We start from the raw sequence: 21,085 nt of genomic DNA, 5'->3' as shown, positions 1-21,085 counted from the left end.
TAGTGATAGTGCAGAGAATACAAGTAAATACGACATAAACAGTTTATGTGGATATGGAATATTTTACTTTTATGAATGTTATTTACACCACCGTTAAAATGCTTGGGCTCAACACTTTTTTTTTTTTTTTTTTTTAAAGTATAACTTTTACTTAGAAATGATGGATTAAATTCATCAAAAGTGGCAAGTTATTATGTTTCAAAATATTTATATTTGTAATAAATATGATGCTCATTGGAAGAATCAATCGATCATGAACAAAATGAGTAAACAAAACCTTTTATAAGATTTACGATAAGAAAAAATGTTGGTAACACTTACTTAAAATAATGGTTCATTAGATCATGTTAGTTAATGAATTTACTATCATGAACTAAGTATAAACGATTGAATAGAGCATTTATTAATCATAGTTTAACATTTACTAATGCATTATTAAAATTAGTTAATGCACTAGGTTAAAACAAACAACTTTTTTATTTGTATTAATATATATATAAATACTGTAATAATTGTATAGCTCAGTGTTTGTTCATTTCATTAAATACATTAATTAATGGACCGTTATTGTAAAGTGTTAACGAAATGTTTTCTTGAGCACAAATGAGCATATTATAGAGATTTATAAAAGACTGTGTGACACTGAAGTCTACAGATGGCAGTAAAATAGACTTTTTTTTAAAGAACAATAAAACTTTTGAATAGCAATGCATGGAACAAGTCCACAAAATCATAATTTTTTTTTACTGCATTGTGACTTCATACCCTTCACAAATCTTCTTGACTCTGTTCTTCAGCTGGTCTCCCTGGAAGAAAATGATGAACACTGACTTGTGCACATTGTCTCCCTGAAAATAAAGAGAATTTGCGTTAAAAATTGTTCATATAACTACTGAATCCAAATGACAATTTCATGAAAAATTTCTAGTTTTAATTTAGTCTCAATAGGTTATTTAAAGGATAGTTTATTCCTTTATCCGCATCAACAGCAATCTTACTGTAGCGGGATCCTCGAGTGGGTCTTCAATGTCTGCTTGACGCAGGAACACATTTCCTCTGCAAACTCTCCACAGCATCCTCTCAAAAGTGGGGATTCTTTCTCTGCCTATCACCCCTGCAACAAACCTGCAAGCAGTGTGTTAGGTCATGTTTCATGTTAAAAATATTTTAACTTTCTTTCATTTTCTTTTCCTAAACTCTCCTCGTGGTGCTTTCCTATCATTGAACGCACTGAATGGAAAAAGTTTGTTTCATGTTAAGTATTAAAGGCACACAAACATTATTGATCAAAAATCAATGACAAACCCACAGGCTGAATGAGCTGTAGTTACATAAGAACGTGTGTTTATTATTTCCATCCTACAAGCACACACCTATTAAAAAGCTACCATTGTGATGCTTATTTACAGATCAACCCAGAATGATTTAACCACATGACTAATATCTAAACCTTTGATGTATTTATAATACACATAAGCTTAGAGAATAAACCATTTAAAAGATCAGATCTTCATTATTCTGTTGCAAACAGCATGGAGGCAGCACAGAAACAGGCATCAGAAAATCTCTTTTAATGCGTTTTATCCAAGCATATGCACACATGTTAAGTTTTTAAAATTAAAGCAGGCATGTTTCAGTAACAGAGAACTGTCTATTTAAAAGATTAAGCTTGCAAGGATTTGGAAACTTTCTGAAAGTATTTCAGACAAAGGAGTTCAGGCTACACTGTAATAACCAGAACCAAGCATGAGGAATCCATTTTCAGTCAAATAAAAACTAGTAATGCACTGAAATACCAATTCTGCACTGAAACCAAAACTTCTAGATGACTTGTTCAAAGACTGAAAATATTTTTTATTAATATTTATTGTTTTATTAAACAATATAAAGTAATTTTGCAAGACTTAAAAATTTTAACTCGATAACTTAATTTATACTGATTTTAATAAGGATAAAAACAAGCTATATTGTATATTCAGTTCAGTTGACGTCAGAATTATTAGCCCCCTTTGAATTTTTTTTTCTTTTTTTAAATATTTCCCAAATTATGTTTAACTGAGCAAGGAAATTTTCACAGTATGTCTGATAATATTTTTTCTTCTAGAGAAAGCAGTTTTTATTTTTTTAAAAACCATTTTAAGGTCAAAATTATTAGCCCCTTTAAGCTATATATTTATTTGATTGTCAACAGAACAAAAATTGTTATATAATAACTTGCCTAATTACCCCAACCTGTCTAGTAAACCTAATTAACCTAGTTAACCCTTTAAATGTCACTTTAAGCTGTATAGAAGTGTCTTGAAAAATATCTAGTCAAATATTATTTACTGTCATCATGGCAAAGTTAAAATAAATCAGTTATGAGAAAGGTGTTGTTAAATCGATTATGTTTAGAAATAAATCTTCTCTCCGTTTAACAGAAATTGGGGGGAAAATTAAACAGGGGGCTAATAATTCGGGGGGCTAATAATTCTGACTTCAACTGTATATATATTGCTATATTGTTGACTAAACTTTGTTGATAGTGAACGAGACGAGAGGCATCATTTAACCAGCGTTGCCATGACAGCACAGTAGCACTAACGCAAGCAGCAGGAACAGGTATACGACATAGATATGTCCAGTCGCACATTATTTGAGTGGACTTTGCTTTTCCAGTGAGCATGTGGAGTTCATGCATAAATACTTATACAGAGAGATAAGAGGATTATACAGAGATTTTTTTTTGAACATCGACTGCAATGAATGGTTTTCACAGCACAATGCAGCGTGAAATTTCAGTGTCCAGTCCATTGTTAAAACTTACCTTTGTTGCGATATAAAGAGACACAGTTACAACTTACACACAACTAATTATTTTGCGTTGCACCATTGAACATTAGTTTAAACTAGAGATGCAAAAACTAGGACCCGTGGCAACCTTTGATTTGGCCCGCCAACCAATCAGATAGTGACAAATTTTAAGACTAACCTCAAACAGAGATCGTCATTTCTAATTTAACATAACCTTTTGTTTGTTTGTTTAATTGACAAGATACAAAAAAGCAAAACTGAAATTAAATATTTTAATTAAATGTTGTGAATTAATCAGAGTTTTTTTGAAGGGTCATGAAACCCTAAAACACATTATTTTAGTTGTTGACTGATGTGTGGCATGTTGAGAAGTAAACTATAATACGTTAAAATATATATAATTATTATACGATTTAAGTATTTTTTTCTATATATTTTTAAATAATATTAAATTAGAAAGTTACCATGGTATCTTTAATGTAATACAGTTTGGTATATTTAGCTTTGGCCCACCACCCTCAATCATGTTTTGTTTTTGGCCCTTCATAAGAAAAAGTTTGGCCACCCCTGGTTTAAATGTACATCTATGATCCAGCTAAATATTTACAGGACTCAGGATATAAAGATATAAATGCTCAGAGAACATAAATATTTATTTCCTCTCTATTGTTGTTCTGTTGTTGAACTTGGCTGTGGTGGATGGACATATTTGCACAAGCATTGAACATTTAGGTGGACGTATGGCCTAAGCACAGAGATCAAAGCCTGCTCACCCAAGCCTGAGAGGAGCAGCCCGTCCAACCTCATTGGGGTCCAGTAGAGTTGATGACTCTTCCAAAAGCGAAGGATCTTCCATCTAAAAAGAAGGAAAGAGAACATTTGATTAACTTCCTCCTTTTTTACTGTAAAAATTCTGCTGATCTGACCATCAAATCTGATTTTGAATTTTCGTCCTAGCATTGATGATATTTCTTTCAGGAAATGGTCAGGAATAAAATGCCCTTTATTTACAACCAGGCAAAGGTAGGTTTCGGTGGCATCAAGCTGTTGAAGTTAACTTAATGCTGTTTGATACTATAATTACTTATTTTAGTATATGGATTGTTTTCCAAAATAGCAAATTCTAACATTATCTACTTATCCACCACTCATCACGATCCTTTTTTTTCTTCTTTTAAACAAAAAAATAATTATTATGAAAAATGCTGGAAACCTGTAACCATTGACTTCCATAGTAACTGTTTTTCCTACTATGGAAGTTAATGGTTATAGGTTTCTAACATTTTTCAAAATATCTTATTTATGAACAACAATTCATAATAATATAGAACCAATGTAAATGTAAATGCCAAGTAAATTTTTATTTTGAGATGAAATATCCCTTTATTTTATTGAGAGTAGTTTCGCATAATTAATAAATATAAATAACAATAAAAACAGAGTACGTTTTGTTAATTAAGATTTACTTAAATAAATCAACACAACTCATAATAGACTTTTTAGAGGAATAACTAACTGTGAATAGCCAAACTGGAGAACATGAGTAAAATAGTACATGATTTGACCCATTTTGGGTTTATTTTGTATTGTATTTGATGAGATTTTAACCACTTCACTCCACCACCAGTCTCTGTGAGAGCTCAAATTTGTGTAAGTGTAAAGTGAATGATTACATGACAGATAACAACTTAACTGCTTACTTCTCAACTGATCCTTTACAACTTAAAAGAAATGCATCACAATAAAAAGTTAAAGTTCAGATTACTGTTAAGGAAGCACAGGTCAAAGATCTCCGACAGGCTGAATAACAGAAAAGAAACACTCTGGCAAGAGCCAATTATTATGGGCACCAGAGGCTGTTGTTTTTTTTTCTTTTGTCTTTACAATAAAGAAACGTGTGATTAATGTGGAGTCGAACACCTAGTTGAACTGGTCTCGGGAAGGGCCGTGTGACATCATCATCATCATCAGCGGCTGTGACTTCAGAGGAAATTCAGAGAATGGCCTGTCAATCTGTCAGACAAGCATCCGTCTTTGTCATCATCGTGAACATTACCACAGACATTGCGAAAAACATTTGTTTTGGTTCCTCTGCTTGTGTTTCTTCACTTCACTATTGAATGGTGTTTGTTATTCAGATTATGTATTGTATTTTAATACTACCATATAATAACATTTCTGAGTAAAGATCATTTTACACAGTAAAAAGGAACAGCGACTTCCCCGTTGGCTTTAAATGAAAGAAGAAAACAAAACGTTTTAGAATGAAAGGCGACCCAAAAAGTGGTACACAGCAAGCTTGACCACAAAAATGGTTTCTTACAACCAACTGCTGGCTATTACTAAAGCCAGGTCGAGGTTATTTTATTCACAACGAATTAAAGCGTGGTTAGCTTTTTGGGTGGTCAAACAACACTGAGAGGTTTAGTTAGCCATTACTAAACACAAAAAACAATATTAGAATAACTGCCTCATTGCTTGCAGCATATTTGTTCCTCAAGCTGATGCAACAGCAGGTATCACTGTGGTTGCACTGACACATTTCACACCACCTACCCAAAATTTCGGCGCACGAAAGAAAGTGCAAGATCACAAGCAAGCTTGCAAACTGCAGTGTACTGTGTAAAATGCCTCTGAGACCACAGGAAACTCTACAGGCTAAAGGTTTTGTAAGATATAAGCCATTGCAGACCTCATCAAAGAACTGCTGCGTTCGTCTGAGGATGTGCTTGAGCTCAGTCAACTCAAGAAAATTCTTCTTCAGGGCTTCCTGGTTGGTGTTAATCTCCTTCAGCTCGTTCTCCAGTTTTTCAAATGTGGCCTACAAAAGATCAGACATTTTAAGACTAACAATGTAAATATGTACAAAGATTTTGTTCAGTGCAATATTTTAATGTTTTTAAATAAATACCTTGAATTTGAACATGTGAATTTGCTTAAGAAACATTTATTTTTATAACTTATGTTAAAAAGAGTTATGCTGCTTAATATTTTCCTTCTGCCCTATTTTTTTGGTATGCTCTTGAGAAGTACAAAGTCCAAATGAACAGCAATTATATACAGTATAAGTCAATGTTTAAACATATTGAACTACTCAAAAACTTTTCTGTATTTAATAAATTTTTTAGCACTATGCTTATCACAATATATTACTGGATTTGCTTTCATAATGGAGAACACAAGCAATACTGCATTAGAATTTAACAAAAGAAATCCACACAATGGGCTATATGCACAGCTAGTGTTTTTTAGCCAATGATAAACTTCCAGTGAGAGCTTAATGTGAGTATTTTCAGTTTCATAGTGTTCCTTTTACATAATCGATGTTGTGATGTAATTCAAATATAATCAGTTAAATAGACTTAAGCATCCATTTGGTTGTAAAAACGTAGAAAGAGACGAAAGATGGTTTAAATGCAGCCGCCGTTAATAGCGTCAGGCTAGCGCAGAAATTCAATTGAAAATGCAGGGGTAAAAATAATTTTCATATTTTAAAGACATAGCGCAGAAAAATATAATTTAAAGCAGTGCTTTTTGTTTGGTGTAACACCTACTTCATATTGTATCTCAGCCAGGCAGTGAAGATCGCTGTTTTTTCAATTTAATTTAAAAGTCCATGTGCATATACCCCATTGGGATTCCAACCTTTATAAACAACCTTTATATTATAGATTTGCATAAAATAAAAAAAATTAATTGTCAATAATAATTAAAATATATTTATTTTATTTTAGACTAAAACAACCATCAGACTAAAACAACCACTAAATTGTAACAGGGCCCTGTATACTGAGACATTTATCAAATAAATCATTCAAATGATTTGTTTAAATGGCTGAATCCTTTTTTGCGTCACTGAATTATTGACCCAAATAATTCATTTAGGGACATAAAATCATAGTGTTGCTCTGAGATGCATTAATGATCTGCTACGGCCTTGTTTATATGATATTATATGCTGTACACTCACCGGCCACTTTATTAGGTACAGCTGTTCGACTGCACGTTAACGCAAATTTCTAATCAGCCAATCGCATGGCAGCAACTTAATGCATTTAGGCATGTAGACATGATCAAGACGATCTGCTGCAGTTCAAACAGAGCATCAGAATGGGGAAGAAAGGTGATTTAAGTGACTTTGAATGTAGCATGGTTGTAGGTGTCAGATGGGCTGGTCTGAGTATTTCAGAAACTGCTGATCTACTGGGATTTTCACGCACAACCATCTCTAGGGTTTACAGAGAATGGTCTGAAAAAGAGGAAATATTCAGTGAGCAGCAGTTCTGTGGGCGCAAATGCCTTGTCGATGCAAGAGGTCAGAGGAAAATGGCCAGACTGGTTCCAGCTGATAGAAAGGCAACTGTAACTCTAATAACCACTCGTTACAACCGAGGTGTGCAGAAGAGCATCTTTGAATGCACAGCACGTCCAACCTTGAAGCGGATGGGCTACAGCAGCAGAAGACCACACCGGGTGCCACTCCTGTCAGCTAAGAACAGGAAACTGAAGCTACAATGCACAAAGGCTCACCAAAATTGAACAATAGACATTTGGAAAAACGTTGCCTGGTCTGATGAGTCTCCATTTCTGCTGATAAATTTGGATGGTAGGGTCAGAATTTGGCATCAACAACATGAAAGCATGAATCCATCCTGCCTTGTATCAACGGTTCAGGCTGATGGTGGTGTAATGGTGTGGATGATATTTTCTTGGCACACTTTGGGCCCATTAGTACCAACTGAGCATCGTGTCAACGCCACAGCCTACCTGAGTATTGTTGCTGACCATGTCTATCTCTTTATGACCACAGTGTACCCATCTTCTGATGGCTGCCACCAGGATAACGCACCATGTCATAAAGCGCGAATCATCTCAGACTGGTTTCTTAAACATGACAATGAGTTCACTGTACTCAAATGGCCTCCACAGTCACCAGACCTCTATCCAATAGAGCACCTTTGGGATGTGGTGGAACGGGAGATTCGCATTATGGATGTGTAGCCAACAAATCTGCAGCAACCGCGTGATGCTATCATGTCAATATGGACCAAAATCTCTGGGGAATATTTCCAGTACCGTGTTGAATCTATGCCACGAAGGATTAAGGCAGTTCTGAAGGCAAAAGGGGGTCCAACCTGGTACTAGTAAGGTGTACCTAATAAAGTGGCCAGTGAGTGTACATATACTGATGTTAGGAAGAAAACTTACATCATATTATGTGAATACAAAAAGAAACATAGAGGGATGTTAATTCATAAATAAACTACAGGTGAACACTAACTGCATTCTAATAGGCTCCATCACGCAGTTAATCCTTTTGGAGTTTTTGCTTTGAAATATGATTGACATACTGAATAACATCTACTCAAATATCATTAAAACCACAAATATGATAAAATTGCTGATAAATATCACACATCCTTTAAAACTTCATATCATCCCCTAAAACATTCCCTCTGAAGCCAGCCTGTTATTTTTGGATACACCGTTTTATTCTGTTTATTTCTAATTCTGCCTTATTTTGAGTTGTGCAGGTTGTACCTCCAAGTCAATCATGTCTCGTGGAAAAGGGACCTCTGGATTCTCCCCTGTATCTACAATAGGTATGTTCGCCTTTTTGATTTCCTTCTCAACGAATCCTTGAAAAGAAAAAAACATGTGAGATGAGGAAGAAAAGCAGAAACAGAAAAAAGAGAGTGTGTTCATAAACGGCTATCCACCTAATTCACTCAAAACCCATGATGTTCTGTGTCAGCAATGATTTCTAGCTCACTATGTCAGTAACGCTAACTCAGTAACTCACTCAGTTTGCGGTCCATCTCCTCACAGCGACGGACCTCATTCACAAACTTCCTCTGGAATGCGTTCACATCTGGGTTCAACTGCAATTTCAAAGAAAGAAAAGGTCATTATTCTCTTAATAATACACAAGTATTATTCTCGCAAATACATTTAAAAAGTGGACAAATACTTAAATGAACCTCACATGTACTCATTGTTGATTAGAAACAATGAATCAACATGAAACAGCAACATTACTGACAGTAAATCGGTCTTTGGTTATTTAGTTTCACAATCACTTCCTATTTAATGTCAGAAAGTTTGTTGGTCACAGTTTATTTTGATGGTCCGTTTGTTGAATTTAAGTTACATTGCATCTACAGGCCAACTAATTCTCATTAGATTATAAGTAGACAGTGAGGTTGTGGTTAGATTGGTTCAAGTTGACATGTACTTGCAAAGTTTCTTATAGTCAGTTAAATGTCTGTTGAAGGAGCAGTATCAGCAGATATTAAGCAAACAGTCTACGAATACTCAAATGGACCTTTAAAATAAAGCATAACCAGTTTTTTTTTTTTTTTGGTTAAATATTTATGTTTTTTTAGTCTCCCACTCATTTAATAGTTTATCTACATCAAAACTAAGCTTTCATTGTAAATGTTAAACCTTTACTATCACATATTCAATAATACAGGGACATTTCCTGGTGCACTAATGGTATTGGCATTTTTTAACCAATAAAAATACAGAGGGTGTAATTTTTTGGGATGCAAATAGGAAGCACTCCTGGATTAATGTGTATGTGTATTCCTGTTCAAAAAACGTAATCCATACCTAATCCCTGACCCTAAACTAGGGAAGCAAAGATTCCGATATATGGATTGGATATCGATTCGATACTGCTTATTTTTGCAAAATCGGGTATCGGCCAGCTGGTACTAGGCATGTGACGATAACCGTTTTCAAGGTTTACCGTGGTTTGGAAAAGTCAAAGTTTTAAAACCGCCAACATTTGCTGTTATACCGTTCCTACGGTATATACAAGTTTGTATATTTTTTTGGGGCGGTGGCATTTTACGTCTTTTTCACAACTATTTTATAGAGTTTGTTAAGGCAACAGTATCTCCAGCAGAAAAGGACCCTTTGGATCAAAAGCTACTGTTACAAATTATTTTAAATGTTCCTTATCATTAAATAGATTGTGTTTAATGAGGAAAAAGTTGTTATTTTTTACCCAGACATTTAAAAAGAACATATTTTTAAAAAGTAATTACAATCCCGTGACATTTTTATCCAAAGTTATCATACTGTCAGAATCTCATACCGGCCCATCCCTAGCTGGTACCAATCCAAATCCGATCTTGTGCGTGCACTATATTCTGTATAATTTATAAGCCAACAAAAGCCATGAAGGTAGCCTATTATAAGGCACTAAAAAGTTGTCATGTAGGCCTACTATATCCGAAATGTTGTGAAGCCATTCTATAGTTTAATGTGAAGTACAGATGAATATTCAAGTGGTTAAATGTTCAGTTCAGCGCTTCCCTCCGCTGCGCCTGTCAATCATTCTCCATTCATTCACAATTCAGACTGCGTGTCGCGTTCATGACAACACCAAAAACTTTCTCCAAGACTATTTGTTCCTGTTAACATAAATAATCAGTGGAGAAATGCATTTAGTTTAGCATCAAATGCCTTCATTTTTACCTGCAGCAAGGAGTTCATTGCAGTTTCTAAAACATGTTGTGCTGTGTCTGTTAGATCAGCAGGTCGCATTCGCAACACTGGAGTAGAGAGGGTTATTACGTTCTCTTCACACACAAAGTAGGCCTACCTGAAACTTTAAATTAGAAAAGACTCTATAATACATTGGACAGATCCCAGATCCTGAGTTTATTCTTCGGAGGGGAATAGTTTCAGTGCTGCGAATTGTTTGTAAAGCCTGGCTCATTGTGTAGTTGATTAAAGTAGTTGATTAAATTAATAAAAGTGAAACTGACGACCGCAATATGGATTGTCATTACCAGAAAAGGCAATGTTTATTAAGTAAAACTGCCCTCAGACAGTTTAGTTTAGTCTGCCTCAAACCTGCAGTATTAAAAAAAGAAAACATAAGCTGGACCACAATATGAATGTCAAAGAATGCTCAAATAATGTAGCCAAGTTTACAGCAAGCATCATGTTTTTAGTTAGATTGTGTGTCTGTCATATACAGTAGGCCTATAGCTAGTATTTTTACTAAAGAAGATATATTATTTGAGTTTATCACCAGAACTATAGAAACTGTATTATGCTTAACATTTTTTTTAAACCTGCACAGTATCGGGATCGGATCTGTATTAGTGCATACTCAGAATTTTGCTATTGCGATCGAATCGGTTTCAAAAAAAAAAAATGGTATCGGTGCATCCCAACCCTAAACCTAACACTAACTGTAAATTATTCCCAAAATAAACCATAAATGTATCTCTTAAATCTGATTGGCTGATTAGAATGTTGTTTTAAGACTTGATGAAATCCCACCAAACATTTTCATACCGACCTTGTCTTGAAATACAAAACAAACACGATACATACAAAAATTATATTAAATTAAATTAATTTTATGTCAGTAAAGAATCTTCAAACAAGGCTTCAATTTTTCTAAAAGGACTTCAAATGCTTATCTAAAATTAGGCACTAAGGTAGATTTTAAAATGCATTACTTGTTACAGTTACACCCTCCATCCACACTACTCCAGCATCTTCAACCCACAAAGCATTTTTAAAATGATGAAGACCCTGTGTTAGCTTAGAAATGCTGGTGTTCTTTTTCAGTGTACAGACTGAAACACAGACTTTTGAACATGGAAGTGCTGCAATCCATAATCGCTCTTTGATTCATCTTCTAGACTATTGCATATCGTTCCCAGATTCGCCAAGCCCCTGCCATTACACAACCAGTAGACTGCATTTATGGATGCCAGCAAATATGTGCATGCCCAATGAGCATGAATGATCATGCATCATGAGTTTAAGGCTGTAGTGGACAGAGATTGTTTTCCTGAAGCGCAATAAAAACATCCGCCTGGACGAGGAGCATTTTCCTTTTCAAAACAAAAACTCAGGTTCAAGTGGATCTACACAAATAAAAGGCGATGGTATGTATTTCCTCAGCATAAATTCAATTTAAATGTTCACATTAATACTAAGTTGAATACTGCAAGCATGTAACTTTCATTTCAATGGGACAAATCTAACGTTTAGAGACTCTAAAGAAATACTCCATTAGCTAACTGAACTACTCTCTTAAGTAATCATTGGTTGGAAATCTTCCCCTGCTAGAGATAAACGATGAGCTACATATCCTACAATTGTTAATACTGCACTGCTTTTCACTGGACATCCACTCATGGTTTCCTTTTTTTTCAGAAATGGGACTACTTTTTGTTAGTTCAGGAATCCAGGAATGTTGTGCATTGTAATGCTGACAATCTGATGACAATGAGGTCAATGTTATGTAAAGAAAAGGCCTGCACTTACATCTCTGAACTGCACCATGCCGATCTCCCCCAGCTCACTGACACAGCAGTATGCAGACTCCGACTGGAGGAAGAGCTGGGCCAGGGTCATCTCCTCGCTGCGGAACAGCTCCCCCATAATGCACTGCTCTTAACCCAATGCACTAAGGGGAGAAACACCTGAGGAAATAGAGTGAGGAAAAACATGAAGGCTTCATGCAAACAAATGGAGAATGACAGTGCGGTTAAGTCACTTGCAATTTACGAATTAATACTGTTGTTTGTTTACAAAGTCATGAGGATCATGTGAATGTTCTGTTTTCAAAGCATAATATACAGTGGTCATTTAGCTTGTTGATTTTATCAAATCCGCAATTATGTAGCAACTTTGACTACAAGCTAAAGCTACAAACATTTATTTATCATAACTATTTAGGGGAATGAGATACTAAGTGACTCAATGGGCTGAAAATCGGAAATCAGTCCCTGTTTGAGGGAGTAGCCATTTGTAGTGGTGTCATACACCACTAAAGTGCACTTAATCAATCCCACAATGCACTGTAATAATAAATGTACACTCCATAGCTGAAAAATAACCATATTGCAAAAAAAAAAAAAAATCAGCTGAATCCTATCTGTGCATGTTTTGAAAGAAATTATTATTGCTAAAAATTTTTGCAAACATCACAGAAAAATACTTAATACTTAGTTTCATTATTAATAGACAGTACGTTGACCGAGAAGTTAAAAAATCTAATTTGAGGGATTGAAATTCAATTCAAATTTACTTGTTTAGCGCTTATTGTTCAATTTATTAAGGAATTTTTGGTGTTTTATTAAAACCAAACTAAACCAAAAAATAAATAAATAAATAAAAAAAAAAAAAAAAAAAAAAAACAACACAACACAAAACAAAAGCAAAGCAAAACAAAAATAAAACAAAACAAAAAGCACAAAACCAAACAAAACACAAAACACAAAATTAAACACAAAACCAAACACAAACCACAAGACCAAACAAAACACAAAATTAAACACAAGACCAAACACAAACCACAAGACCAAACAAAACACAAAATTAAACACAAGACCAAACACAAACCACAAGACCAAACAAAACACAAAATTAAACACAAGACCAAACACAAACCACAAGACCAAACAAAACACAAAATTAAACACAAGACCAAAGACCAAAACCAAACAAAAAACACAAGACCAAACACAAAACACAAGACCAAACAAAACACAAAACACAAAATTAAACACAAAACCAAACACAAACCACAAGACCAAACAAAACACAAAATTAAACACAAGACCAAACACAAACCACAAGACCAAACAAAACACAAAATTAAACACAAGACCAAAGACCAAAACCAAACACAAAACACAAGACCAAACACAAAACACAGGACCAAACAAAACACAAAACACAAAATTAAACACAAAATCAAACACAAACCACAAGACCAAACAAAACACAAAATTAAACACAAGACCAAACACAAACCACAAGACCAAACAAAACACAAAATTAAACACAAGACCAAAACCAAACACAAAACACAAGACCAAACACAAAACACAGGACCAAACAAAACACAAAACACAAAATTAAACACAAAATCAAACACAAACCACAAGACCAAACAAAACACAAAATTAAACACAAAACCAAACAAAACACAAAATTAAACACAAGACCAAACCAAACACAAAACAAAACCCCAAAAAAAAAAAAAAAAAAAAAAAAAAAAAAAACCTTTTTTGGACTCAACTCGTGATTCAACTCATTTCTTTGGGTGGACTATATAAGCTGACTAAGAAAGTGTAAATGAGGGTTATGGGGGAAATTTTGGATACAGCAATAGTCTTATTTATTTCAAATAAATTCTCAGAACTAGGACCAGAAAGAATTTGCGGACATTTTTTGCTATTTCTGCTGAAAATTTTGTAAACAATCTTTATGGATTTAGGCAGAATTATTTTGTGAGTAAAGTAACTACACGCATAAAACATTAAATAAAAATAAATTTTGAACTGTTAATTAAGGTTTACAAAGCAAATCCAATAAGATCAAAGCAAGTTTCTCACATAATAGATTTACTAAAAGACTTAAAAAATATTGCTTTACAAACTGCACTGCGTGGCTCCTGGTAAAATATAATCCCAAAATATAAACAATGCTGAATTGATATATTGTGCAGCCCTATATGTAATACATTTGTTTAAAATAAATAATATGCTTTTTAATTACAATAACATATTAAAATACAAGCTGTCAAGAAAAAGTTGAGAAAAATTAGACAGCGGGGGGAAAATAATAAAGAAAACTTAGATCAGAACCATCAAAACAAAAATAAAACAAAATTCAGGTCATATAGGCTATGCCGAATTCAGAAAGCATAATGAAACTGAATGCAGCTCAGTGATCAAAATTAAATTGCTTATATTGTTTTAATAACTGTTTAAAGGCAAAACTTAGTGAAAACAACATTTCCTTAACCATTCAGCACTACTACAAACCCTTAAAGGCCTCATTTCATAATACCACATAAAAACTCATTTCCATATCAACTATGCAAAAGTCATCTTGAACTAATATCTGCGGAGAAACAATCTAGTAAAAGCTCAGATAAGATTCCACAATCTTGTGCCCAGAGGACACACAAATAATAATGTTACGCTTCTGTGCCGTTTCACCATTCCCGTGGCATGTGATGCTCCAAACAGCTATGGGAATATAAGATGCTATCTCAGAAGAATGAAGAAAACACACAGCAGCATTCAGAAAACACACAGAATAACCTGATGAACTTTGCTTTCCCTGGACCTATACCGCTACGACCGCATGGAATCTGCTGTCCTTGGGCAATTCCTGATCTTCTCAGCTGTTCTGCTCAAAAGAGTGGTTTATAAATAATACCTATGGAATCTGCGCCCACACAAATCTGCACATTTACACAGAATTTTGAGCATAGCACTCACTCAATCTATTTATTTATTTATTTAAATAAGAGTATATATATATATTTATTTAGTTTATTCAGTAATATTTATTTGGTATTATTGATCAATATTAATAAATAATATGCAAATGTTTATCTCATTTATGTACATTAGAATTTGTAAAGTAACATTTGTGCTTTTAATGGATGTACTATATGAGACCGTTTTTAGTTCTGTTTACCAAACAAATGGTTCTAACTGCATTTTGATTGTAAATCTTTAATAAGGTTTTTTTATTTTAGAGTTAGTTTGTCAGCTTTTACACACTCAAAATCATTCCACATAGACCTGCAGGTTATGTACAAAATTCTGCACAGCCGGAATGAACCGCCAATTTATCCAGCATATGTTTTATGCAGCGGATGCCCTTCCAGCTGCAACCCATCCTTGGGAAAGTAAATAATATTTTACTAGATATTTTACTAGATATATATATTTCAAGACACCTAAAGACAGTTATTCAGCTAAAAGTGACATTTAAGTCTTAACTAGGTTAATTAGGTTTAACTAGGCAGGTTAGGGTAATTGGGCAAGTTATTGTATAACGATGGATTCTGTAGACAATCGAAAAAAATTTATTAAAGGGGCTAATAATTTTGACCCTAAAATGTTTTTTCAAAAATTAAAAACTGCTTTTATTCTAGCCGAAATAAAACAAATAAAAAAAAAATATATTATCAGACATGCTGTGAAAATTTCCTTGCTTTGTTAAACATCATTTGGAAAATATTTAAAAAAGAAACACAAATTCAAAGGGGGGTAATAATTCTGACTTCAACCGTGTATTTATTTGTTTGATTTTTGTCCAAATTAATTGAGTATAACTCCTATTCAACCTAATGTGTTTCTGTTATAAAACCTTATTTTTTGCCTATTTATAAATATTACGTCCACTCACCTTCTTTTCCTCATTAGGGAGTTTAATAAAGAGAATTTGCTTTAAAAATGTCTAACAGGTGTTGTGAATTGTATCTCTTTGCAATAAAAATGTTATATTTATATATGAAAAATTATTTAGATGGATCGTTGGTGATCGGATAAATGTCTTTTAAAATTAAGACCAGTTTAAAAATATTTAAGACCTACATGGCAATATTTATGTGAATTTAAGACTTTTTGAGGCCTAAAATTTTGTTTTTGAAATTTAAAACATTTTAAGACCCCGAGGACATATTGGTTTGATTTTTTCCAAATTAATTGAGTATAACTCCTTTTCAACCTAATGTGTTTATGTTATAAAACCTTATGTTTCATGCCCATTTATAAATATTGTCTACTTATCCTTACTTCTTTTCCTGATTAGAGAATTTAATTAAGCGAATTTGCTGTAAAAATGTCTAACAGATGTTGTAAATTGTATCTCTTTGCAATAAAAATGTTATATTTATATATGAAAAATTATTTAGATGGATCGTTGGTGATCGGATAAATGTCTTTTAAAATTAAGACCAGTTTAAAAATATTTAAGACCTACATGGCAATATTTATGTGAATTTAAGACTTTTTGAGGCCTAAAATTTTGTTTTTGAAATTTAAAACATTTTAAGACCCCGAGGACATATTGGTTTGATTTTTTCCAAATTAATTGAGTATAACTCCTTTTCAACCTAATGTGTTTATGTTATAAAACCTTATGTTTCATGCCCATTTATAAATATTGTCTACTTATCCTTACTTCTTTTCCTGATTAGAGAATTTAATTAAGCGAATTTGCTGTAAAAATGTCTAACAGATGTTGTACATTGTATATTTTTGCAATAAAAAAAATATATTTTTTTTTATATAAAAAAATTATATACACATGGATTTTTGGTGATCGGATGGGTGTCTTTTAAAATTAAGACCAGTTTAAAATATTTGAGACCTACAACACAATATTAATGTGAATTTAAGATGGAAATTTAAGACATTTTAAGACTTAAGACCCCGCGGACACTCTGTTATAAACTACACTGAACTGCACTCACAGGGAGCGGATTATGGATTAAGCTCCGCCATGTGACTCTCCATACTAAACATTACCAACACAGAGGCACTTTGTGGCAGGTGGAAACCCAAATAAAATCAATAGAGCACACACACACACACAAAAAAACAATGTATTTGTTAGCTCCATTTGACAACTGACAAATGGTCTAGATGGTCCATAAGTGGTGTGTGTTTCATGGGTAATTCCACACGTGCTGAATAATGCAGCACTTTGGGGAATTATCAAGATGCAGATACTCTTTCAGTTGTCTCTGTGGATCCTGCTCTCTTTTTTTCCATTCACCTTTACAACTACATACAGCCGTCCAAGCATTGAGAGCAGTGGGACAATAAAAGTCTTTCAAAAGCAGATCCTACAATAGGACATCGTTTTAATAATGTGAACTCCTCTGGAAGGGCATCTAATCAGGTTTCATTCGAGTATGAGAGCGGTTTTCTGAGTGACAAAAGCTGTCAGAGCAAGACTAGACTCAATCAATCTTTCAACCCAACATTATTTATGAAGCACTTTTATAAACCCCTTAAGTGCTGTACAGACGACAAAAAAAAAAAAAACTAAAAGCTAAAATGACACGAACAGGACATAAAATACAATTAAAAATGCTTAAAAAGCTTTTGATAAAAAAAAAATAACAACAAAAAGGCAGATTAAAACAGAAGCATTTTCCTCCTAACAAAGATTAGGCTGTAAAATAAATACAATAATTAAATAAAAATAGGGATGCTCCAATCGATCGGCATCAGTCAATAATCACATTTAATGACTCAGTCGGTACTCGCCAATCTGGCCAATCTTATGAACCGATCGCAGAGTGTTTGTTGAAGAGTCTACAAGCAGAGAAAGATGCACGCACGCACCTGGGTTATACAGATAGCAGCACTACAACAAACATGTGAGGAGGTAAATGCATGGGGGTGTGAGCGATCGCTGCACATGCGTCACAGCAGCTAAAATATATAGATGTGGTGTGACCTCTGTTTATACAGTTTATTAGCGCAACTCGCACGAGTGATGGTCTCTTTATATAAATACAATACAATAAACCATTGTATTTACAGTGTTTTGAGCTGCTGTGACACAAGCGGAGCAATCAGCCCCATATTGTGTCCAACCGTATGACCTCTCCCGAAGCTACGCGAGTCTCCCGCATGTTATCTATTATCTTCTGTAAAGCTGCTTCTGTCCACATTAATGATTATAAAAGACATGTTTAAGATTTCATGCAGTAATAATAATGTATAGGATTACATGCAGCATCCTTAGTTTTTTATCTTGGGTAAAGAGAGATCTCCACTTAAGTATCAAACTTCGAGGGAAAATGTGCTTTATGCAATGGCAAAGTTACATAAAGCTTGAAGTATCAGAATCGGTACTCTGTATCGGCCAATCACCATGACAAGAAATCGGTACTCGGTATCGGCTGCGAAAATCCTGATCGGAGCATCCCTAATATATATATATATATATATATATATATATATATATATATATATATATATATATATATATATATATATATATATATATATATATATATATATAATGATACAATAATAATAATAATAATAATAATAATATTCAGCTCTGTATATTCAGAAAAAAAACTTAAATGCCTAAAAATATTCGTATGAAAATATTTTGTTTCTGTCATTGTCGTGTTTTTGTTTTTCTCCACTTAAATGTAGCGCTTTACTGCTAGATGCAATTAATTTTTCAAAATTTATTTGAATTTATTTATTTTAATATTATTTTACTATTTATTTTACTTTTCGTGTGTTTTATTATTATTATTTAATACAAGAAAAATAACATCACTGCTCTGAGAGAAAGAAAATCTTTACTAAGCCTCAATCATTAAGAAAAAGATTTTCATAAGCTTTTAGAAATTATTATTCTTAAGTTTAAGAGATTTAATACAGAACAAAATTTCAGCAAGGAAAATATTACATCTAGGTATTACTTTACATGTGTTTTTTTAAATAATGCATTAACGACACATACAAAACAATGCCAGAGGTGTATGAAAAGCATAATAGAGTTATATAAAAGTACAAAGACTCAATGGGTAAAACAAAATAAAAAAACAAATAAATAAATAAAAATATTACAAATAATGCTAGTCCTTGCTAACTCACAAAAACTTAACCATGTCAAATACACAGTTTAAACTGCTTTTTTGTTTGTACTCTCCTTAATTCTTTAAGTACCACTGACAAAAGAGGTTCTGACTGCTAAGTTTACCACGATGGATATGAAACTTGGTAAGTACAATTAAAACCCTAATAACATAAGCTTCTTTTCCAACTTCGCGTCATTGTACAAAAAAAACAAAAAAGACATATTCATACAGTGAAAGAAAATATGACAGCACTTTATCATTTATAAATTTAGATACCTTCCATCATAAATTTTGTATACTGACAACGCCAGAAAATATGAGGTCCTGTTTCTGGGTATAATGAACAGAATGAACAATTGACATCCACGTCTTCAATAAAGCTGGTTTTAAAACAGGGTAGTATCTTAAATGGGATTCATTTGATTTTATTTGTAAATAGATATTTATTAGGTAATACCCAAACTTTCCTCCAATCAATATTTTGAATAAACTTAGACCAATTGAAAATACTTTACATGTGTTGCACTGCTTTCCCCTAAGCAATATTACGTCACGGAGAAACGTCATATTCACAGCGATTATATCAGCAGTTTATTAGCCGCTTTGCTAAATCGATCAGAGTTATGTACTTTCATACTTATCCTAAGTTACACTGATCATCAAACGAAAATGAATTTAACATTTCGAAAGCGCATTTATCTCTTATTGAATTATAATAACTACTAAACACAGACACCGGCTTAACTAGCCTGACAGAGGATATTTGTGTACTTAACTGTCAACTCAAGCTTGTTGCGTCAACAAGTAGTAGAGCAAAGTGCCACTTCATTCACTTCAGTATGAAAGTTGCTAAAAAGGTCATACTTAAACATTTAAAACACAAGCATAAGCTAAACTATAGAGTTAAAGCGCTAATGCTAATGATCCTCGACAGGTTGTTAACGTTACCTCAGAGAACGTAAATACTCAACAACGCTTCCTAAACACAATTTCTAACAAACCAAACACGCTCTTCCTTTCTGAATACGCGCTTTTGGACGTTTTGGGGTAGTTAAAGACTCAGAATAAAGTTGGAGTAATGTGACTTACTTAGTTGAAACGGATGAAAACGGAGTCCTGCGGTGTCTGAATCCTCTGCGTCGCGGGCATCAGCTGACCAGAACTAGGCAGAGCGCGAGTGACGTCACGAACAGCACAGTCCTGGTCACGTGCTCGGGTTTACCTGGAGAGGGTGGTTCCGAAAACAGGAAACGAAGGTGACTTTATTTTTTTGTACAAACGTGTGTGTGTGTGTGTATGTGTGTGTGTGTGTGGTGTTATAATTTCTGATATCTTTTTGAAATATGAAAATATAATTCTAGGATATTAAACTTAGTTTTAAACTTAAAGCAGTTCTTTGGAATTTACTTGAATATCAAAAACATGTAAATGTGTACAATTTCTGATTCTTTTCTGAAGTTTTAAAATGAAATTTGTTCAAAAATTAGGTTACATTGGTCTCCCTGAAATATGTTGCACTCTAATTTAATTATGTCTGGTCATGTTAATAATCAAACAAACAAACAAGTGCACGTACACACACACACAGACACACACACACGCACACACACACACACACACACTCACTTCAGGCACACTTCTGACTGTTCCTCACTGTCATTGAGGTTGGTCTTTGATGTAACTATGGCTGCTGTGGTATAATACCACTTCCCGTTGTGCTTTTGATCCTTCAGGACTGGTCTAGATAAATGGTTATATAGATGACTTTATTGATCTTTTTTCAGTTTTACTTCTGAGCTTCCAGATTTCTGGAACTTGAAAGTAATATACTGTTACTGCTTTTTGCCTTTATAATCCCCTTCTAATTAATCTGACCAATATATAATA

The 21,085-nt window shown here is 33.6% G+C and overlaps 1 protein-coding gene across 2 annotated transcripts in view; it reads right to left on the bottom strand.

The window, feature by feature from the left end:
* Positions 1 to 20,365, bottom strand: part of atp6v0a1a (ATPase H+ transporting V0 subunit a1a) — a 67,236-nt gene extending 46,871 nt beyond the window's left edge. For both annotated transcript variants that reach the window (XM_056453243.1, XM_056453244.1), the window contains exons 1-8: positions 20,288 to 20,365; positions 12,097 to 12,254; positions 8,597 to 8,675; positions 8,335 to 8,432; positions 5,486 to 5,614; positions 3,567 to 3,649; positions 999 to 1,125; positions 766 to 848 (exon numbers count right to left, since the gene is read on the bottom strand). In XM_056453243.1, the coding sequence (XP_056309218.1) occupies positions 766 to 848; positions 999 to 1,125; positions 3,567 to 3,649; positions 5,486 to 5,614; positions 8,335 to 8,432; positions 8,597 to 8,675; positions 12,097 to 12,213 (716 nt within the window). In that variant the 5' untranslated portion in view covers positions 12,214 to 12,254; positions 20,288 to 20,365. The remainder of the gene's footprint in view (positions 1 to 765; positions 849 to 998; positions 1,126 to 3,566; positions 3,650 to 5,485; positions 5,615 to 8,334; positions 8,433 to 8,596; positions 8,676 to 12,096; positions 12,255 to 20,287) is intronic.
* Positions 20,366 to 21,085: the final 720 nt, after the last annotated feature.

The sequence above is a fragment of the Danio aesculapii genome, chromosome 3, assembly GCF_903798145.1.
Source record: "Danio aesculapii chromosome 3, fDanAes4.1, whole genome shotgun sequence".
Classification (NCBI taxonomy): Eukaryota; Metazoa; Chordata; class Actinopteri; order Cypriniformes; family Danionidae; genus Danio; species Danio aesculapii.
The sequence above is the reverse complement of the archived record's forward strand: the minus strand, read 5'-3'. Positions and strand labels throughout refer to the sequence as shown.